General features: G+C 43.9%; 1 protein-coding gene across 1 annotated transcript in view; it reads right to left on the reverse strand.

Annotated features, from left to right (window-relative positions):
• Positions 1-15063, reverse strand: part of PRKCB (protein kinase C beta) — a 273710-nt gene that overhangs the window by 58484 nt on the left and 200163 nt on the right. The window contains exons 10-12 of the mRNA XM_070760867.1: positions 9148-9321; positions 1660-1751; positions 1418-1480 (exon numbers count right to left, since the gene is read on the reverse strand). Of these exons, the coding sequence (XP_070616968.1) occupies positions 1418-1480; positions 1660-1751; positions 9148-9321 (329 nt within the window). The remainder of the gene's footprint in view (positions 1-1417; positions 1481-1659; positions 1752-9147; positions 9322-15063) is intronic.

The following is a 15063-nucleotide window of genomic DNA, read 5'->3' on the forward strand; positions in this document are numbered from 1 at the left end:
AAAGAGAGAGAGAGAGAATGAGAGAGAGAGTAGAGTGAGAGAGGGTGGGGGGAAAAGATAAGTGTGAAAAAGAGTGAGAAAGAAAGAGAGAGAAAGAAAGAAAGAGAGAGAGAGAACAGTGAGAAAGAGAGTGAGTGAGTGAGTGAGAGAGAAAGAAAGTAAGAGAAAGAGAGTGAGAGAGAGAGTAGAATGAGAGAGGTTGGGAGAAAAAGATAAGTGAGAAAAAGAGAGTGAGAAAGAAAGAGAGAGAGAGAGAGAACAGTGAGAAAGAGAGTGAGTGAGAGAGAAAGAAAGAGTAAGAGAAAGAGAGTGAGAGAGAGTAGAGTGAGAGAGGTTGGGAGAAAAAGATAAGTGAGAAAAAGAGAGTGAGAAAGAAAGAGATAGAAAGAGATAGAGAACAATGAGAAAGAGAGTGAGTGAGTGAGAGAGAAAGAAAGAGTAAGAGAAAGAGAGTGAGAGAGAGTAGAGTGAGAGAGGTTGGGAGAAAAAGATAAGTGAGAAAAAGAGAGTGAGAAAGAAAGAGATAGAAAGAGATAGAGAACAGTGAGAAAGAGAGTGAGTGAGTGAGAGAGAAAGAAAGAGTAAGAGAAAGAGAGTGAGAGAGAGTAGAGTGAGAGAGGTTGGGAGAAAAAGATAAGTGAGAAAAAGAGAGTGAGAAAGAAACAGATAGAAAGAGATAGAGAACAATGAGAAAGAGAGTGAGTGAGAGAGAGAGAGAGAGAAAGATGGGGAGAGAGAGGGAGAGAGAATAAAAGGGAGAAAGAGACAAAACGACATCCCTGCGATCAGATCTTGGAGCTAAAATGTGAATCTTCAGCTTTATTCCAAAACGTATATTCCACTATATTTAGTTGAAAGCTGAATATAGGTAGTCCTTGACTTATGGCAACTGGGACCAGAATTTCCATTGCTAAGCAAAGCAGTTGTTAGGCGAGTTGTGGCCTGTTTTTATGACTGTTTTGCCATAACTCCCTTTGACTTTTTATCACCATTGTTAAATGGAGTGAGCATCCCCATGGTCACCAGCATGGATCGTCCGGTGGCCATGTGGTCAACATTGGCAAGCTCCCCAGCTGGCTTCTGATGAGCAAAGTCCATGGTGGGAGCCAAATTCAATTAACGACCAGCTGATTGACTTAACAACGGTGGCACAAAAGGGTGGTAAAATTAGCCACGAGCCACTTAATCATCACCACGCTGGATTTTCAATGTGTTTCCATTTTTTTGTCTACCTCCTGTACATGTGCTTGGCTGTGCATGCTTCAAAGGGATTTCGCAAGACGAGCATCATGGTGTGCAAGAGAAAGTACGTAGCACATCACCCAGTGGGGTTGCCGAGAGGAGGAAGGCTTCGCCGGCAGCAGAGTCTGGGAATTACAAGATTGGAAAGTCGTAGAGAGGAAAGCAGCCCACCTACCGATAAATGATCCCTTTGCAGTGCAGGAAGAAAAGGCCCACAGCGATCTCGGCTGCATAGAACCTGCCGGTCAAGAAAGGAGAGTCACAGAGAGGTCAAGAGGAGCCAACTCAGGCCCCCCACAGCACAGGAGGCCCTTGGCATCATTGGTCCTCAAAGGGAGAGGGAAATGACAGAAATCCTCACGCCTCCCCCCCTCCCCCTCTGCCCTGGCAATGCCCCGGAGTGGAGTGGCGACTTACACAGCATGGGGCTCCTTGAATCGCCCGACCTGTTGGATTTGGTACATCAGGTCACCACCGTTCACGTACTCCATCACAAAATACAAGCGGTCCTGAGAGAGAGAAAAAAGGGAGAAAAACGGTGGAGGATGCTTAACCAAGGTCAAAAGAAGCCAACGAGGCCACCACACTGGGCCTCTTGGGTGCCTTGGTCAGCAACATTTTCTCTAAAAAAATTTAATGTAAATCTGCAAAAAATTGCAAATCTGCTTGATCGAGGGAGCGTAGACTGCTACCATAGTGGGGGTTTTTTGACTCCTATTATAATTTGTATTATGAGTATTCGTCCGTTTTCGCCGGCATAAGTTAATTTTGGTTTAAGTTTTGATTTGGCATAGATGACAATACCTCTTTTTAAAACTGGTGTGAGAGATGAAAAGGATTCACCCAGCCTGAGAAATTGTAGAATGGCAGTGTCTTCTTTTTCGACATGTGTTTCCTGAAGATATGTTACATTGGGGTTTTGTCGTAATAGTTTATGAAAAATCTTTTTCCTTTTGAGAGGGTGTGTGTGTGTTAATCCATTAATGTTAACTGATAGTAATGTTATTTCATCGTGTTGCGATTTAAAATAATACTAACACTAATAATAAGAACAACAACAACAACAACAACAACAACAACAACAACAACAACAACAACCCAGTTGGAAGGGACCTTGGAGGTCTTCTAGTCCAACCCCCTGCTTGGGCAGAAAACCCTACAGACAAATAGTTACCCAACATCTGCTTAAAAATTTTCCAGTGTTGGAGCATTCACAACTTCTGGAGGCAACTTCTGTTCCACTGATCAACCGTTCTGACTGTCAGGAAATTTCTCCTTAGTTCTAAGTTGCTTCTCTCCTTGTTTAGTTTCCACCCATCGCTTCTTGTTCTAATTTCTAAGTTCTCTTCTCTTTTCCTTCTTTGCCTCTGTCTGTGCCCTTGTTGGACCTTCTCTTCCATGTTCTTCTCGTACCATTTTACCTCCAGCTTCTTTTTCTAGAATGTTGTCTTCTGAACTGAGTTTGTGAATACTTCCTTTATCTTTGTCATCTTCAGAGTTCGGTTCCTTGATATTTTTTTATCACCTGATCGTAAAAGTTTTTGGTGTCTTCTATCATGGCACCGGACCAGACTATCTCAGGGACCGCCTTCTGCTGCATGAATCTCAGCGACCAGTTAGGTCCCACAGAGTGGGTCTTCTCCGGGTGCCGTCAACTAAACAATGTCGCTTGACGGGACCCAGGGGAAGAGCCTTCTCTGTGGCGGCCCCGACCCTCTGGAACCAACTCCCCCCAGAGATTAGAATTGCTCCCACCCTCCTTGCCTTTCGTAAGCTTGTTAAAACCCACCTCTGCCACCAGGCATGGGGGAATTGAGATACTCTTTCCCCCTAGGCCTTTACAATTTTAATGCATGGTATGTCTGTATGCATGTTTGGTTTTACAATAAGGGTTTTTAACTCTTTATATTGGATTGTCATATGTTGTTTACTACTGTTGTTAGCCGCCCCAAGTCTACGGAGAGGGGCGGCATAGAAATCCAATAAAATCAAATCAAAATTAAAGTGATTCTACATTTTTTATCAACCAGAGTTACCAGCATACTCTCAGGGACTAGCCATCTGAAAGGGATTCTATTTCTATTTAATTTGATGGCTAAGAATTGGTATGGTCTTCGAGCAACATTTTCTTCTCACTTTGAAGAAGAAACTAAAGAATGTGCCATGCCTTTCAAAAGCTTGGATGGTACCATCGTGGCCAGTGAAGGGCTACCAAAATTTTTACTACCACACTGTGGGCGTGGCTCATTTTGTAGGTGTGGCTTGCTGGCCATGTGACAGGTAGGAGTGGCTTGCTAGCCATGTGACCTGTTGGGAGTGGCTTGACAATCATGTGACTTGACCAAGGATTTTCCAAGAACCTCAAAACAATATGCATATCAATGGACTCAAAACAAGCAGGTCATGGAATTCACCCCCATCCTAAAAGTGAGCAGCTATAACACAGCGAAAGGACAGAAACATCTCACTTAGAATTTGGAAAGCACATTTTGAGCACTGTCCTAAAAGTGCCTTCCTTCATGATTAAAATGGCCATTCACAAAATCATCACTTACTCAAAAGCAACAATCTAAAGTGTTCCTTACTACTTCCACAGCCTGAGTGAACATCCCAAAATGCTCCATTCCACATAACAGTCTTAACCCTCCTACCTGCAGACTACCAAACAAAAACAAAGCTTCTGGCAAAACATTAGGTTTCAAGCATTATTCATTCTTATTTTTCTAGAGCAGGGAGTCCCCAAACTTGGCTACTTTAAGACTTGTGAATTTCAACTCCCAGAATTCTCCAGCCAGCGATGAAGACCTCTGTTCTAGAGAATATTACAGCCATTCGGAAAGGAGGGGGAGGCAAAAACCCAGATCACATAGAATTAATTCCAGATCTTATCTCCTTATACTTTTCCTAGACACTTTTGTTTGCAGCAGAATCGCCGGCTTTGGAGATTTTTAATGCTTTCGGGAAGAACGCAGAGGCTGCCCAAAGAAGACGCCCTGCATTTTCTTTCAACATCTTTCGGTGCAAATTGGATGCTCTGGGGTGGAGCTCCATTTTCGCTGCCCCACTGCGTTCCCCGCTGTCCAGGCAGTAGCCCACCCCTGATCGTGTCCTTAGCGTTGCCTCTGCGGCCTCTCCTGTGTCCTGAACTTTGGAGCCAGCAGGAAGGCTGTCCCCGTGTCCATTCCGTGTAGCTGAGCCGAGAAAGTCGAGAGGACAAGTCCTTAACCAGAACGCCGTCACTCTGTTGCAGCCACTGCAATAGACAACTTAAATCCTGATGAAAGGAAGGATTTGGTTGCCTTTTTTGGTATTAAAAAGTAAAAAAAATAAAATAAAATCCCTTTGACTTCCTTTTGTGGGATTAGACATATTGCAGGAAAGCACAGCTGGTGCGAGAGGAGATGGAGCTCGGGGGTGCGTGGGGGGTGAGGGGAGGAAGATGAGGACATTGCTAGATTAGAGGAGATGAGAGGCAAAGTTGGAAGGGTGGATTTAGGGTTTGAGTTGTCTTTTAATTGGCTACCCTGAGCTCTTTTAGTTCAGGATTGCGGTGGAGGGGATCAGGTTAGGTTTAGGTTTAGGTTTATTGGATTTATATGCCGCCCCTCTCCGCAAACTCGGGGCGGCTCACAACAATAATAAAAAACAGTACATAATAACAAATCCAATGCCCACCCATCTAGTTACAATTTAAATTAATCAGGCCAAGGTTGTGTCCTGTAGGAATTAATTAATTAATTAATTCAATTAATTGATTGATTAATTCAATTGATTGATTGAAATTTATAGGCTGCTCTTCTCCAAATAGATTCAGGGTGGTATACAACATTTTTAAAAATACAATAATAAAAATACAGTTGAAAACACCAATATAAACATTCGTACATCATTCATTTATAGCTACTGGCTGGAGCAAAGCAGAATAGAATAGAATTATTTTATTGGCCAAGTGTCATTGGACATACAAGGAATTTGATGCAGATGCTCTCAGTATACATACAAAATATATAGATTTGTCAAGAATCATGAAGTACAACACAATGATTGTCATATGGGGGTCAAATAAGCAATGAAGAAACAATCAAGATTAATAAAAATCTTAGGATATGAGCAACAAGTTACAATCATACAGTCATAAGTGGGAGGAGATGGGGGATAGGAATGATGAGAAAAAACTAGTAATAATAGTAGTACGGACTTAGTAAATTGTTTGACAGTGTTGAGGGAATTCTTTGTTTAGCAGAGTGATGGCATTCGGGAAAAAACTGTTCTTGTGTCTAGTTGTCTTGGTGTGCAGTGCTCTTTAGCAATGTTTTGAGGGTAGGAGTTGAAACAGTTTGTGTCCAGGATGTGAGGGGTCCATAAATATTTTCCCCACCCTCTTTTTGACTCATGCAGTCTCCTTGTAAAAGTTTTTTTTTTGCAAAAAAAAAAAAAAGTCCCCATGCCCTGAGTTTTTGGAGAGGGGCAGCATACAAATCTAATAAATTATTATTGTTGTTGTTGTTGTTGTTGTTGCTGTTGTTGTTATTGTTGTTGTTGGAAGGAGCACAACTGCTCCTTCTCATCCACCTCTGCCTCTGGCCTGGCTGCTGCTAATACCCTCTTTGCTACAACCTGGGATTATGTCTCCGGTCCGATTAGCGCTAAGCCCCGGGCAGGTTTGCACCCTCTAATCCTCTGCCAAACACACTTCAGATGTCAGAAAGAAGCCAGGCAAGGCGGATCTCAGCACACTGGCCGTTCATCACCAAGATGGGAGAGTTTGGCAGGCTTTGCCAACTCCAATGGCAGGGCTGACGTCGGAGGGTAATCCTCTAAGCCTGCATTGTTGCCTGTCCAAGAGCTGTTGCTGAGGAAGGGCGGCTCTCGGCATGGCCTCTCTGCCTTTATCAGCCGCCAGCTGGAAACAGCCAGAGGGAAAGTGCTTTTCCAGGCGCTGCGCCTGGCGTCCATCGCTGTGTGGAGAATGGCTCACTGCCCTGAGCCAGAGGTGGGAAAACTCCTCCTTCGTGCCCTTTGCAGCCCCCCCACCCCCAATTCCTGCTGCCAATATCCAGCATCTTAAATCACTGCATTGCAGTAGCAGAGTTGGCTGCTTTGAGGGAGTAAAAGGAACCCCCCCCCAAACTAAAGGCACCTGGGGTTCTTCATTCTTTTTTTTTAATGATCTTTATTAAATATATACATTAAAAACACTACAATATATAACCAAAGGAGGAAAGAAAAAAGGAAAGGGAAGAAAGATAGAAGGAAAAGAAAAAAAATAGATGGACATATAAATAATGCACATTTACAGATAGCATAAGTGCTGGGAAAGATCATAGTTTTAGATAGCAGATAGATAGTTCTTCCTCATTTACGTTGTCACCGTTTGCAGTTTAAAGCTCAGTTTATTCCTGACATGCTTAGGTGTGTGTAAGAGTATATGCATCTATTTGATTTTTTTTAAAAGGAAAGGGAACATCTATGTTAACTATCCAGTTGACTTTCGTGGGTGTGCAATCGAGAGTTAAGATTACTAAAGTGGATATATTCTGTTGTGATTCAACCTGAGGCTCCTCAGGGACCGGCTGGAGCTCTGCCGGATCCATGCCCAGAGGAGGAGGACAGTGACCAGGAGAGGGAGGACCAGGCAGACGGGGGAGAGGAACGTCAGGAAGAGGAGGAGGGAGAGCAGCCTGAGACCCCCCCGGGGGGGGGGGGGCTCTCCCCAGCTAGTAGCCTGGATTCATTGGATGAAGACGCACAGGCTATAATAGAAATGAGGCAGCGAAGAGCAGCTCAAAGACGGGGCCAATTAGAAAGGTATTTCCATCCCTGAATTGGCAACAGCTGGGTTTGGGTGTGGTTCTCCTCAGCAGGGTTGAAAAGGCAGGCCCGCCCTTACAGTCTTGTGGAGAGTTATCAACTGGGAGTCCTGTGACCTTGCTTCGATTCTTGGCGTCTCTGATCTTGGCTTGTGGCCTAGAAGGCTGAAAGACTTGGGGGAGGCGTGGGTTTTATTATCTCCAGTGTTGTTTTTGCCAGCAAGAATCCTGTTTTATTGCCTGGCCTTCGTGAAACCTCTGTGAAGCTTCATCGTGTTCCTGTCTGTAAGAACAGTTTTTGTTACCTGTGTTTGCTTTCCAGTATATAAACTGCCTTTGCTTTTTACCAGTGTGTCTGGTTACTCTTTTTGGTTGGTGTTGGCGTCTGGGGGGACCCAGACAGAACATATTCTACCCCTCATTTCTGATTCTTCATGTTGTTGTGGTTTTTATTTTTCATTCTTAATCACTCCACCCATCCAAATTGGGAAGGCTCCCACCCCCCCATCCATCCGCTATGGAAATTCTGGATGTGGAAAAGAAGCCTTCAGCCCCACCTAACAAGACAGAATTGCTATGGGTTTTAGGGTCCTCTGCAGGTGCTCTCCAGCTTTGGCCCCATATGGGGTCACCATCCCTTCCATAGAACTGTTGTGTAACTGGGGTCTTCTTACACTTTTGGCTCCTTTACACAAATCCATTTGTTCTTTTTTCTAAAATTGGGAGGCTCAATACTCCCAATCCAATGAAATTCAAAGGTGAAAAAAAAAAGGAAGATTCTACATTTAGGCAAGAAAAACAAAATGCACAGACGCCGTATATGTGGCACCTTGCTCAACAGTAGCAACTGTGAGAGGGATCTTGGAGTCCTAGTGGACAACCATTTAAATATGAGCCAGCAGTTTGCAGCAGCTGCCACAAAAGCCAACACAGTTCTAGGCTGCAGGGAGAGAATCAAGATCACATGAAGTGTTAATACCACTTTATAAGGCCTTGGTCAGGCCACACGTGGAATCCTGCATTCAGTTTTGGTCGCCACAATGTAAAAAAGATGTTGAGACTCTAGAAAGAGTGCAGAGAAGAGCAACAAAGATGATTAGGGGACTGGAGGCGAAAACATATGAAGAACGGTTGCAGGAACTGGGCATGGCTAGTTTAATGAAATGAAGGACTGGGGTGACATGATAGCAGTCTTCCAATATCTGAGTAAGGCTATTCTCCAAAGCCTTACTTAGAACTAAGGAGAAATTTCCTGACAATCAGAACAATTAATCCATAGAAGTACTTGCCTCCAGAAGTTGTGAGTGCTCCAACACTGGAAGATTTTAAGAAGATGTTGGATAACCATTTGTCTGAAGTAGCCTAAGCAGGGGGTTGGACTTTGTCCCGTCCAACTCTGTATTATTATTATTATTATTATTATTATTATTATTATTATTATTAATAATAATAATAATTTGAGACTGGCCTCACTGTCCAATCTTTTTTAAAAAAAATAAATTTGTATGCCGCCCCTCTCCGAAGACTCAGGACGGCTCACGACAACAATAAAAACAGTATAACAATGGAACAAATCTAATAATAAAATTACATTAAAAAAACCCAACAATTTAAAAACCATACAACACATACATACCAAACATAAAATATAAGAAAGCCTGGGGGAGATGTCTTAATTCCCCCATGCCTGGCGATATAGGTGGGTCTTGAGTAACTTGCGAAAGACAAGGAGGGTGGGGGCCGTTCTAATCTCCGGGGGGGGGGGAGTTGATTCCAGAGGCCCGGGGCCGCCACAAAGAAGGCTCTTCCCCTGGGGCCCACCAAACGACATTGTTTGGTCAACGTGACCCGGAGAAGGCCAACTCTGTGGGACCTTATCGGCCTCTGGGATTCTCCAATCTCCAGAGGGTATCTCATTCTCGCTCATGATATGACTCCCTTTTTGTTTGCCAGTGTCTTCTTTGATTTTTACACTCTACACAAGGCAATTGTGATCATCCAGGTTAAATATCCAGCACAAGGGACAAGATTCTCAACTCAGTTGGGGAACTTCTGCAGCATGGAGGGTTGTGGGGTGTGGGTTGGGGGGGCTTACCATGGTTTGGAAGCAAGAATGAAGCTGGGTGAGGAAGGGGGGCTTTCCGGCCAGGGCCAGCACTCGTTTCTCCACCATGGTGCACTCCACATCATCATCTTGGATGACCACGTCCTTCTTCAGAATCTTGACGGCATAAAGCTCATCCGTTCCTTTCCTTTCCGAAAGCATCACCTGGAACAAGATAAAATAAGGTGTAAATGAGGATTATGTCTGTCCATACACTTCACAAGCTCAAGGCCCCAGGACTCCACTGGTCAGTCAAGTCCCCAAGGCTCTAGGGCAGTGATGGTGAACCTTTTTACTCCTTACGATGTCGAAAGAGCATGCGTATACGCTATTACGCATGCACGAAAGCCCACACCCATAATTCAATGCCTGGAAAGGGTGAAAACAGCTTTCCCTGCTCCCTGGAGGCCTTCCGGAGGCTGCAAACAGCCTGTTTCCCAACTTCTGGTGGGCCCAATAGACTCATGTTTCACCCTCCCCAGCATCCAAAGGCTTCCCTGGAGCCAAGACAGGGTAAAAACACCCTCTCCCACCTTCTCTGGAGGCTCTCTGGAAGCCAAAAACACCCTCCCGGAGCCTCTGTGTGAGCCAAAAATCAGCTGGCCGGCACACACATGCACATTGGAGCTGAGCTAGGGCAACAGCTCGCATGCCAGCAGATATGGCTCCGTGTGCCACCTGTGGCACCCGTGCCATAGGTTTACCATCACTGCTCTAGGGCAATTTGCCAGGGTCAACTCAATTCAGGCCAACTCACCGCAAGACAGAAGTTACACTAATATCAAAGAAAGGGTGGAATAGCATCATTTTCCCCCCAAAAAAGGACGGAATGAAATGTGAGTGGCAAAAAAATATATATTTTAAATTAAATAGATTTGTTAAATTGTCCTGCAGCTTATTGTCCCATGGCGAGTCGTCCAGTGACGAGTTGGCTCTGGCAAGTTGTCCTATTCCATTCCCCAAGGAGGAAGCTGAGCAGGTTGGTCAACAGTCATAATCTGAATGAATGCTTTAATATTCTTTTAGTCCGAAATGTTATTTTTGAATGTGTGGTTTGTACTTAAATGTTGTTTTTAAAACTGTTTAATAAAAACTGTTTTTAAAAAAACCTGAATCAATGTTACTCAGGAACAAGCAAGAACAAGTGCAAAGAGATATATTTATTTATACAACTTCTATGCCACCCAGTCCCGAAGGACTCAGGGCGGGTTACAATAATAATATAAATAGAAATACAAATAGATACAGAGCAATAAAATAGGAGCTGAATATAATCTAAACCAGTGTTTTTCAACCAGTGTGCCGTGGCACACTAGTGTGCCGCGAGACATGGTCAGGTGTGCCGCGAAGCTCAGAGAGAAAGAAAGCAAGAGAGAAAGAAAGCAAGAGAGAGAGAGAAAGCAAGCAAGAGAGAAAGAGCGAGAGAGTGAGAAAAAGAACTAAAGAGAAAGAAAGCAAGAGAGAGAGAAAGAACAAGAGAAAGAAAAAGAGAGGGAGAAAAAGAGAGAGAAAGAAAGCAAGAGAGAGAGAGAGAGAGAGAGAGGGAGGGAAGGAGAGAGAGAAAGACATAGAGGGACATAGGGAGGGAGAAAGAGAGCAAAAAAGAGAGGAAGGAAGAGAAAGAGGAAGGAAGGGAGAGAAAGAGGGAGGGAGAAAGAAATAGAGCAAAGGGGAGGAAGAGAGAGAATTTTTTTCTTCAAACTTTTTTTAGCCACCCCCCCCTCCCGCTCAATGTGCCCCAGGGTTTCGTAAATGTAAAAAATGTGCCGCGGCTCAAAAAAGGTTGAAAATCACTGATCTAAACTATGTAAAACCCCATATTAAAAGAAACCCAATTAATATAAGGCAGTCATAATCCCATACATACATACCATTCATACAATGTGGCCTTGACAGTTGTTAGTTCATGGCCCCTAAGCCTGCCAGAAAAGCCAGGTCTTCGTGGCCTTACGGAAGGCCAGTAGGCTGGGAACCGTACAGACATCGGGGGATAGTTGGTTCCATAGAGCCGGGGCAGTCACAGAGAAGGCCCTCCCCTGTGGCCCTGCCAACCTGCATTGCTTTGTCGACGGGACCCGGAGGAGGCCAACTCTTATTGGTCTCTAGGAAGTATGCGGCAGGAAACAGTCCCCGTAAATAGATTGTGTTTAGTATCAACCTCTATGCTTCTTCTCTACACATGCTTCGATTGCCATGAGTAACAGGAGGTGGGCATTGGTTTTTGGGCGGGGAAGTTTTCAGGAGGCCCAAATAAGTTTTGCTTTCCTAACACAGAGCGGGATAACGTTCGCTTTCCTGGAAAACAGGTGACCAGGAGAAGACCGTTAGAAGTTGCATTCCATAAGTGTGATGTGGCTGTGAAGATGCGTCCACCAGAGATGGACAATGGGGATTGGCTATTCTCCAGGGGGTGTGCACAAGTGACGTATTTTGATATGAGCTTGTATCGCGCCTTTTTTCTCAGTCTTTGCTTTACTTTGGTTGTTTTCAGTTCTGATTTTGATAAATTCACTTTTGAAGTTCAAAATGGACTCTGGGTTTTATTTTTCTTAAATTCCGATTGAAGCAGCTCGACATCCAGTTTTAATATACAGGGTGCGTTCGAAAAGTAATGCAATTTTTAAAAAAAAACTAATTTATTGAACAGATTTGCACAAACACTTAAAATTCTTCAAAGTACTATCCTTGGGCCTCTACACATTTTCCCCAGCAACTCTGCCATGACCAGTACACACCCTGGTAGGCGTCTTCGGGGACCTCTTGCAAGGTCTTCATCACGGCTGATTGGATCTCTTCTATGGATGAAAAAATGAAGCTTGCCACAACACGCTACGAATCCGAGAGTTCCTGGCCAAACACTAGGTGCCAACACTGCCCCACTCACCCCCCTATAGTCCAGCAGACTTCTTTTTGTTTCCAACCCTGAAAGGAACCCGTTTTTCATCCATAGAACCAATCAGCCATGACAAAGACCTTGCGAGAGGTCCCCGAAGACGCCTTCCAGGGTGCGTACCGGTAATGTCAGAGTCACTGGGAAAAATGTGTAGAGGCCCAAGGACAGTACTTTGAAGAATTTTAAGTGTTTGTACAAATCTGTTCAATAAATTACTTTTTTTAAAAAATGCATTACTTTTCAAATGTACCCTGTAGATTACATCTTTGGAGAATCACCCGTCCCTTTCCCTGGCCCCACACTTCTGGTTTCCATAGACACAGAGGAACATTCACCCCTTGGCCTGTGACCTACCCAAAAGCACAAATTGAGGGCAGGTGTTCCCACACAACCCTTTTGACACAGTGGCACAACCTGTGAATATGACCGTAACAGAAGAAGACAAGCGAATCCTGCCTAATGACATCCAAGCAGGAGCCTCAGTTTGATCTCTCTCCAACCTGCCCATCCTCTGTGATGGACTCAATTGCTGAGATCTACTATTATAATGAGGATGATAACCATATAGAGCGCTGGTGAGACCACATTTGGAATAATACTGTCTTCACTTCTGGAGACCTCACCTACAAAAAGAGATTGATCAAATTGAACGGGTCCAAAGACGGGCTACAAAAAGGGTGGAAGGTCTTAAGCATAAAACGTATCAGGAAAGACTTCATGAACTCAATCTGTCTAGTCTGGAGGACAGACGGGAAAGGGGGGACATGATCGAAACATTTAAATATGTGAAAGGGTTAAATCAGGTTCAGGAGGGAAGTGTTTTTAATTAAGAAAGTGAACCCAAGAACAAGGGGGCACAATCTGAGGTGAGTTGGGGGAAAGATCCAAAGCAACGTGAGAAAATATTATTTGACTGAAAGAGTCGTAGATGATTGGAACAAATTTCCAGCAGACGTGGTTGGTCAATCTACAGTCACTGAATTTAAACATGCCTGGGATAAATATGGATCCATCCTAAAATAAAATACAGGAAATAGTATAAGGGCAGACTAGATGGACCCTGAGGTCTTTTTCTGCCGTCAATCTTCTATGTTTCTATTTATTCAATTTATTATATCTGCTCACTCCAGAAGACTGGAGATCTTTTTCAAAAGAAGTAAAGAGCAATTAGTGTGGTAGGATGATCTATTGATTCTTTTTTTACATTTCATATGAGCGTTGCCTTCTCTTGGTGTGTTTGTGCGTGTGTGTATCGGTGTGTGTGTGTATGTTCCCTCTTTCTTCCATATTCTATAATTTGAGTAATAGCTTGGAAAAGTACAACTCCCCCAAAATGATAAATGAAATGATATTTCATCTCCCCTCCAATAAAACAAATGATTTAACTGGTGTCAAGCTTGTGCAATAAATAACGATCACACTTACTCTTAATGACTGAATATTTATTTCACCAGGGTTGCCATGAGCATGCACACACCCCTGTGACCTCATCCACAGCTCAAGAACCCCTGATCCAAAGAAACTATTTGTTTAACAAACCTTGTTTGTCATGCACTCTTCATTGGTGTCATGGTTAACCTTTGTGATTCAGGATTGGTTGCTGAGTTTGATCAAGTTCTACCTGGTTTCCTCTCTATTTCCCTGGGGGTGGACCAGAGGAAGAGAGTTAAGGACTCTCTACCTGGTCAGAATAAATAAATAAATAAATGAATGAATGAATGAATGAATGAATGAATGAATAAATAAATAAATAAATAAATAAATACTTTACTGTCATTGTATGTACAGTGGTACCTCTACCTAAGAACGCCTCTACTTACAAACTTTTCTAGATAAGAATCGGGTGTTAAAGATTTTTTTGCCTCTTCTCAAGAACCATTTTCCACTTACAAAGCTGAGCCTCCAAAACTGTATCTGGATAAGGCAGGGAGAAGCCTCCTTGGGGCCTCTCTAGGAATCTCCTGGGAGGAAACAGGGCCAGAAAAAGCAGGGAGAAGCCTCAGTGGGGTCTCTCTAGGAATCTCCTGGGAGGAAACAGGGCCAGAAAAAGCAGAGAGAAGCCTCAGTGGGGTCTCTCTAGGAATCTCCTGGGAGGAAACAGGGCCGGAAAAGGTGGGGAGAAGCCTCAGTGGGGCCCCTCTAGGAATCTCCTGGGAGGAAACAGGGCCGGAAAAGGTGGGGAGAAGCCTCAGTGGGGCCCCTCTAGGAATCTCCTGGGAGGAAACAGGTCCTCCACCCTCTTTGTGGTTTCCCCAATCACACACATTATTTGCTTTTATATGGATTCCTATGGGAAAAATTGCTTCTTCTTACAAACTTTTCTATTTAAGAACCTGGTCATGGAACGAATGAAGTTCGTAAGTAGAGATACCACTGTATTTACACAGTATACCCATGCAATGAAATTCGTATGATGTCAAAGCCATATCTGACGGCATGTGAGCTGTTGCCCTAGCTCAGCTCCAACATGCATGTGTTGCTGGCCAGCAGATTTTTGGCTCTCACAGAGACGCTCTGGGAGGGTGTTTTTGGCTTCCAGAGAGCCTCCACGGGGCCGGGGGAGGGATTACCCTCCCCAAGCTCCAGGAAAGCCTTTGGAGTCTGGGGAGGACAAAACACAAGCCTACTGGGCCCACCAGAAGTTGGGAAACCAGACTTTTCCGACCTCCAGAGGGTCTCTGGGGGAGTGGGAAGCTGTTTTTGCCCTCCCCAGGCATTGAATTATGGAAAATGGGCACTCACACATGCGCGATAGCACACGGCTATACTCTTTTGGCACCCGAGGAAAAGAAAGGTTCGCCATCACTGCCCTATATAATTTCAGACAAATGGTTATTCGATCCCTCTTTAAAAACTTCCAACGTTGCAGCGATAATAATAATAATAATAATAATAATAATAATTATTATTATTATTATTATTTATTAGATTTGTATGGAGCCCCTCTCCAAGGACTCAGAGCGGCTCACAACAAACAATACAGTATACAAATCCAATATTAAAAACAATATTTA

The sequence above is a fragment of the Erythrolamprus reginae genome, chromosome 9 (genome assembly GCF_031021105.1).
Source record: "Erythrolamprus reginae isolate rEryReg1 chromosome 9, rEryReg1.hap1, whole genome shotgun sequence".
In the NCBI taxonomy this organism is placed as follows: domain Eukaryota; kingdom Metazoa; phylum Chordata; class Lepidosauria; order Squamata; family Dipsadidae; genus Erythrolamprus; species Erythrolamprus reginae.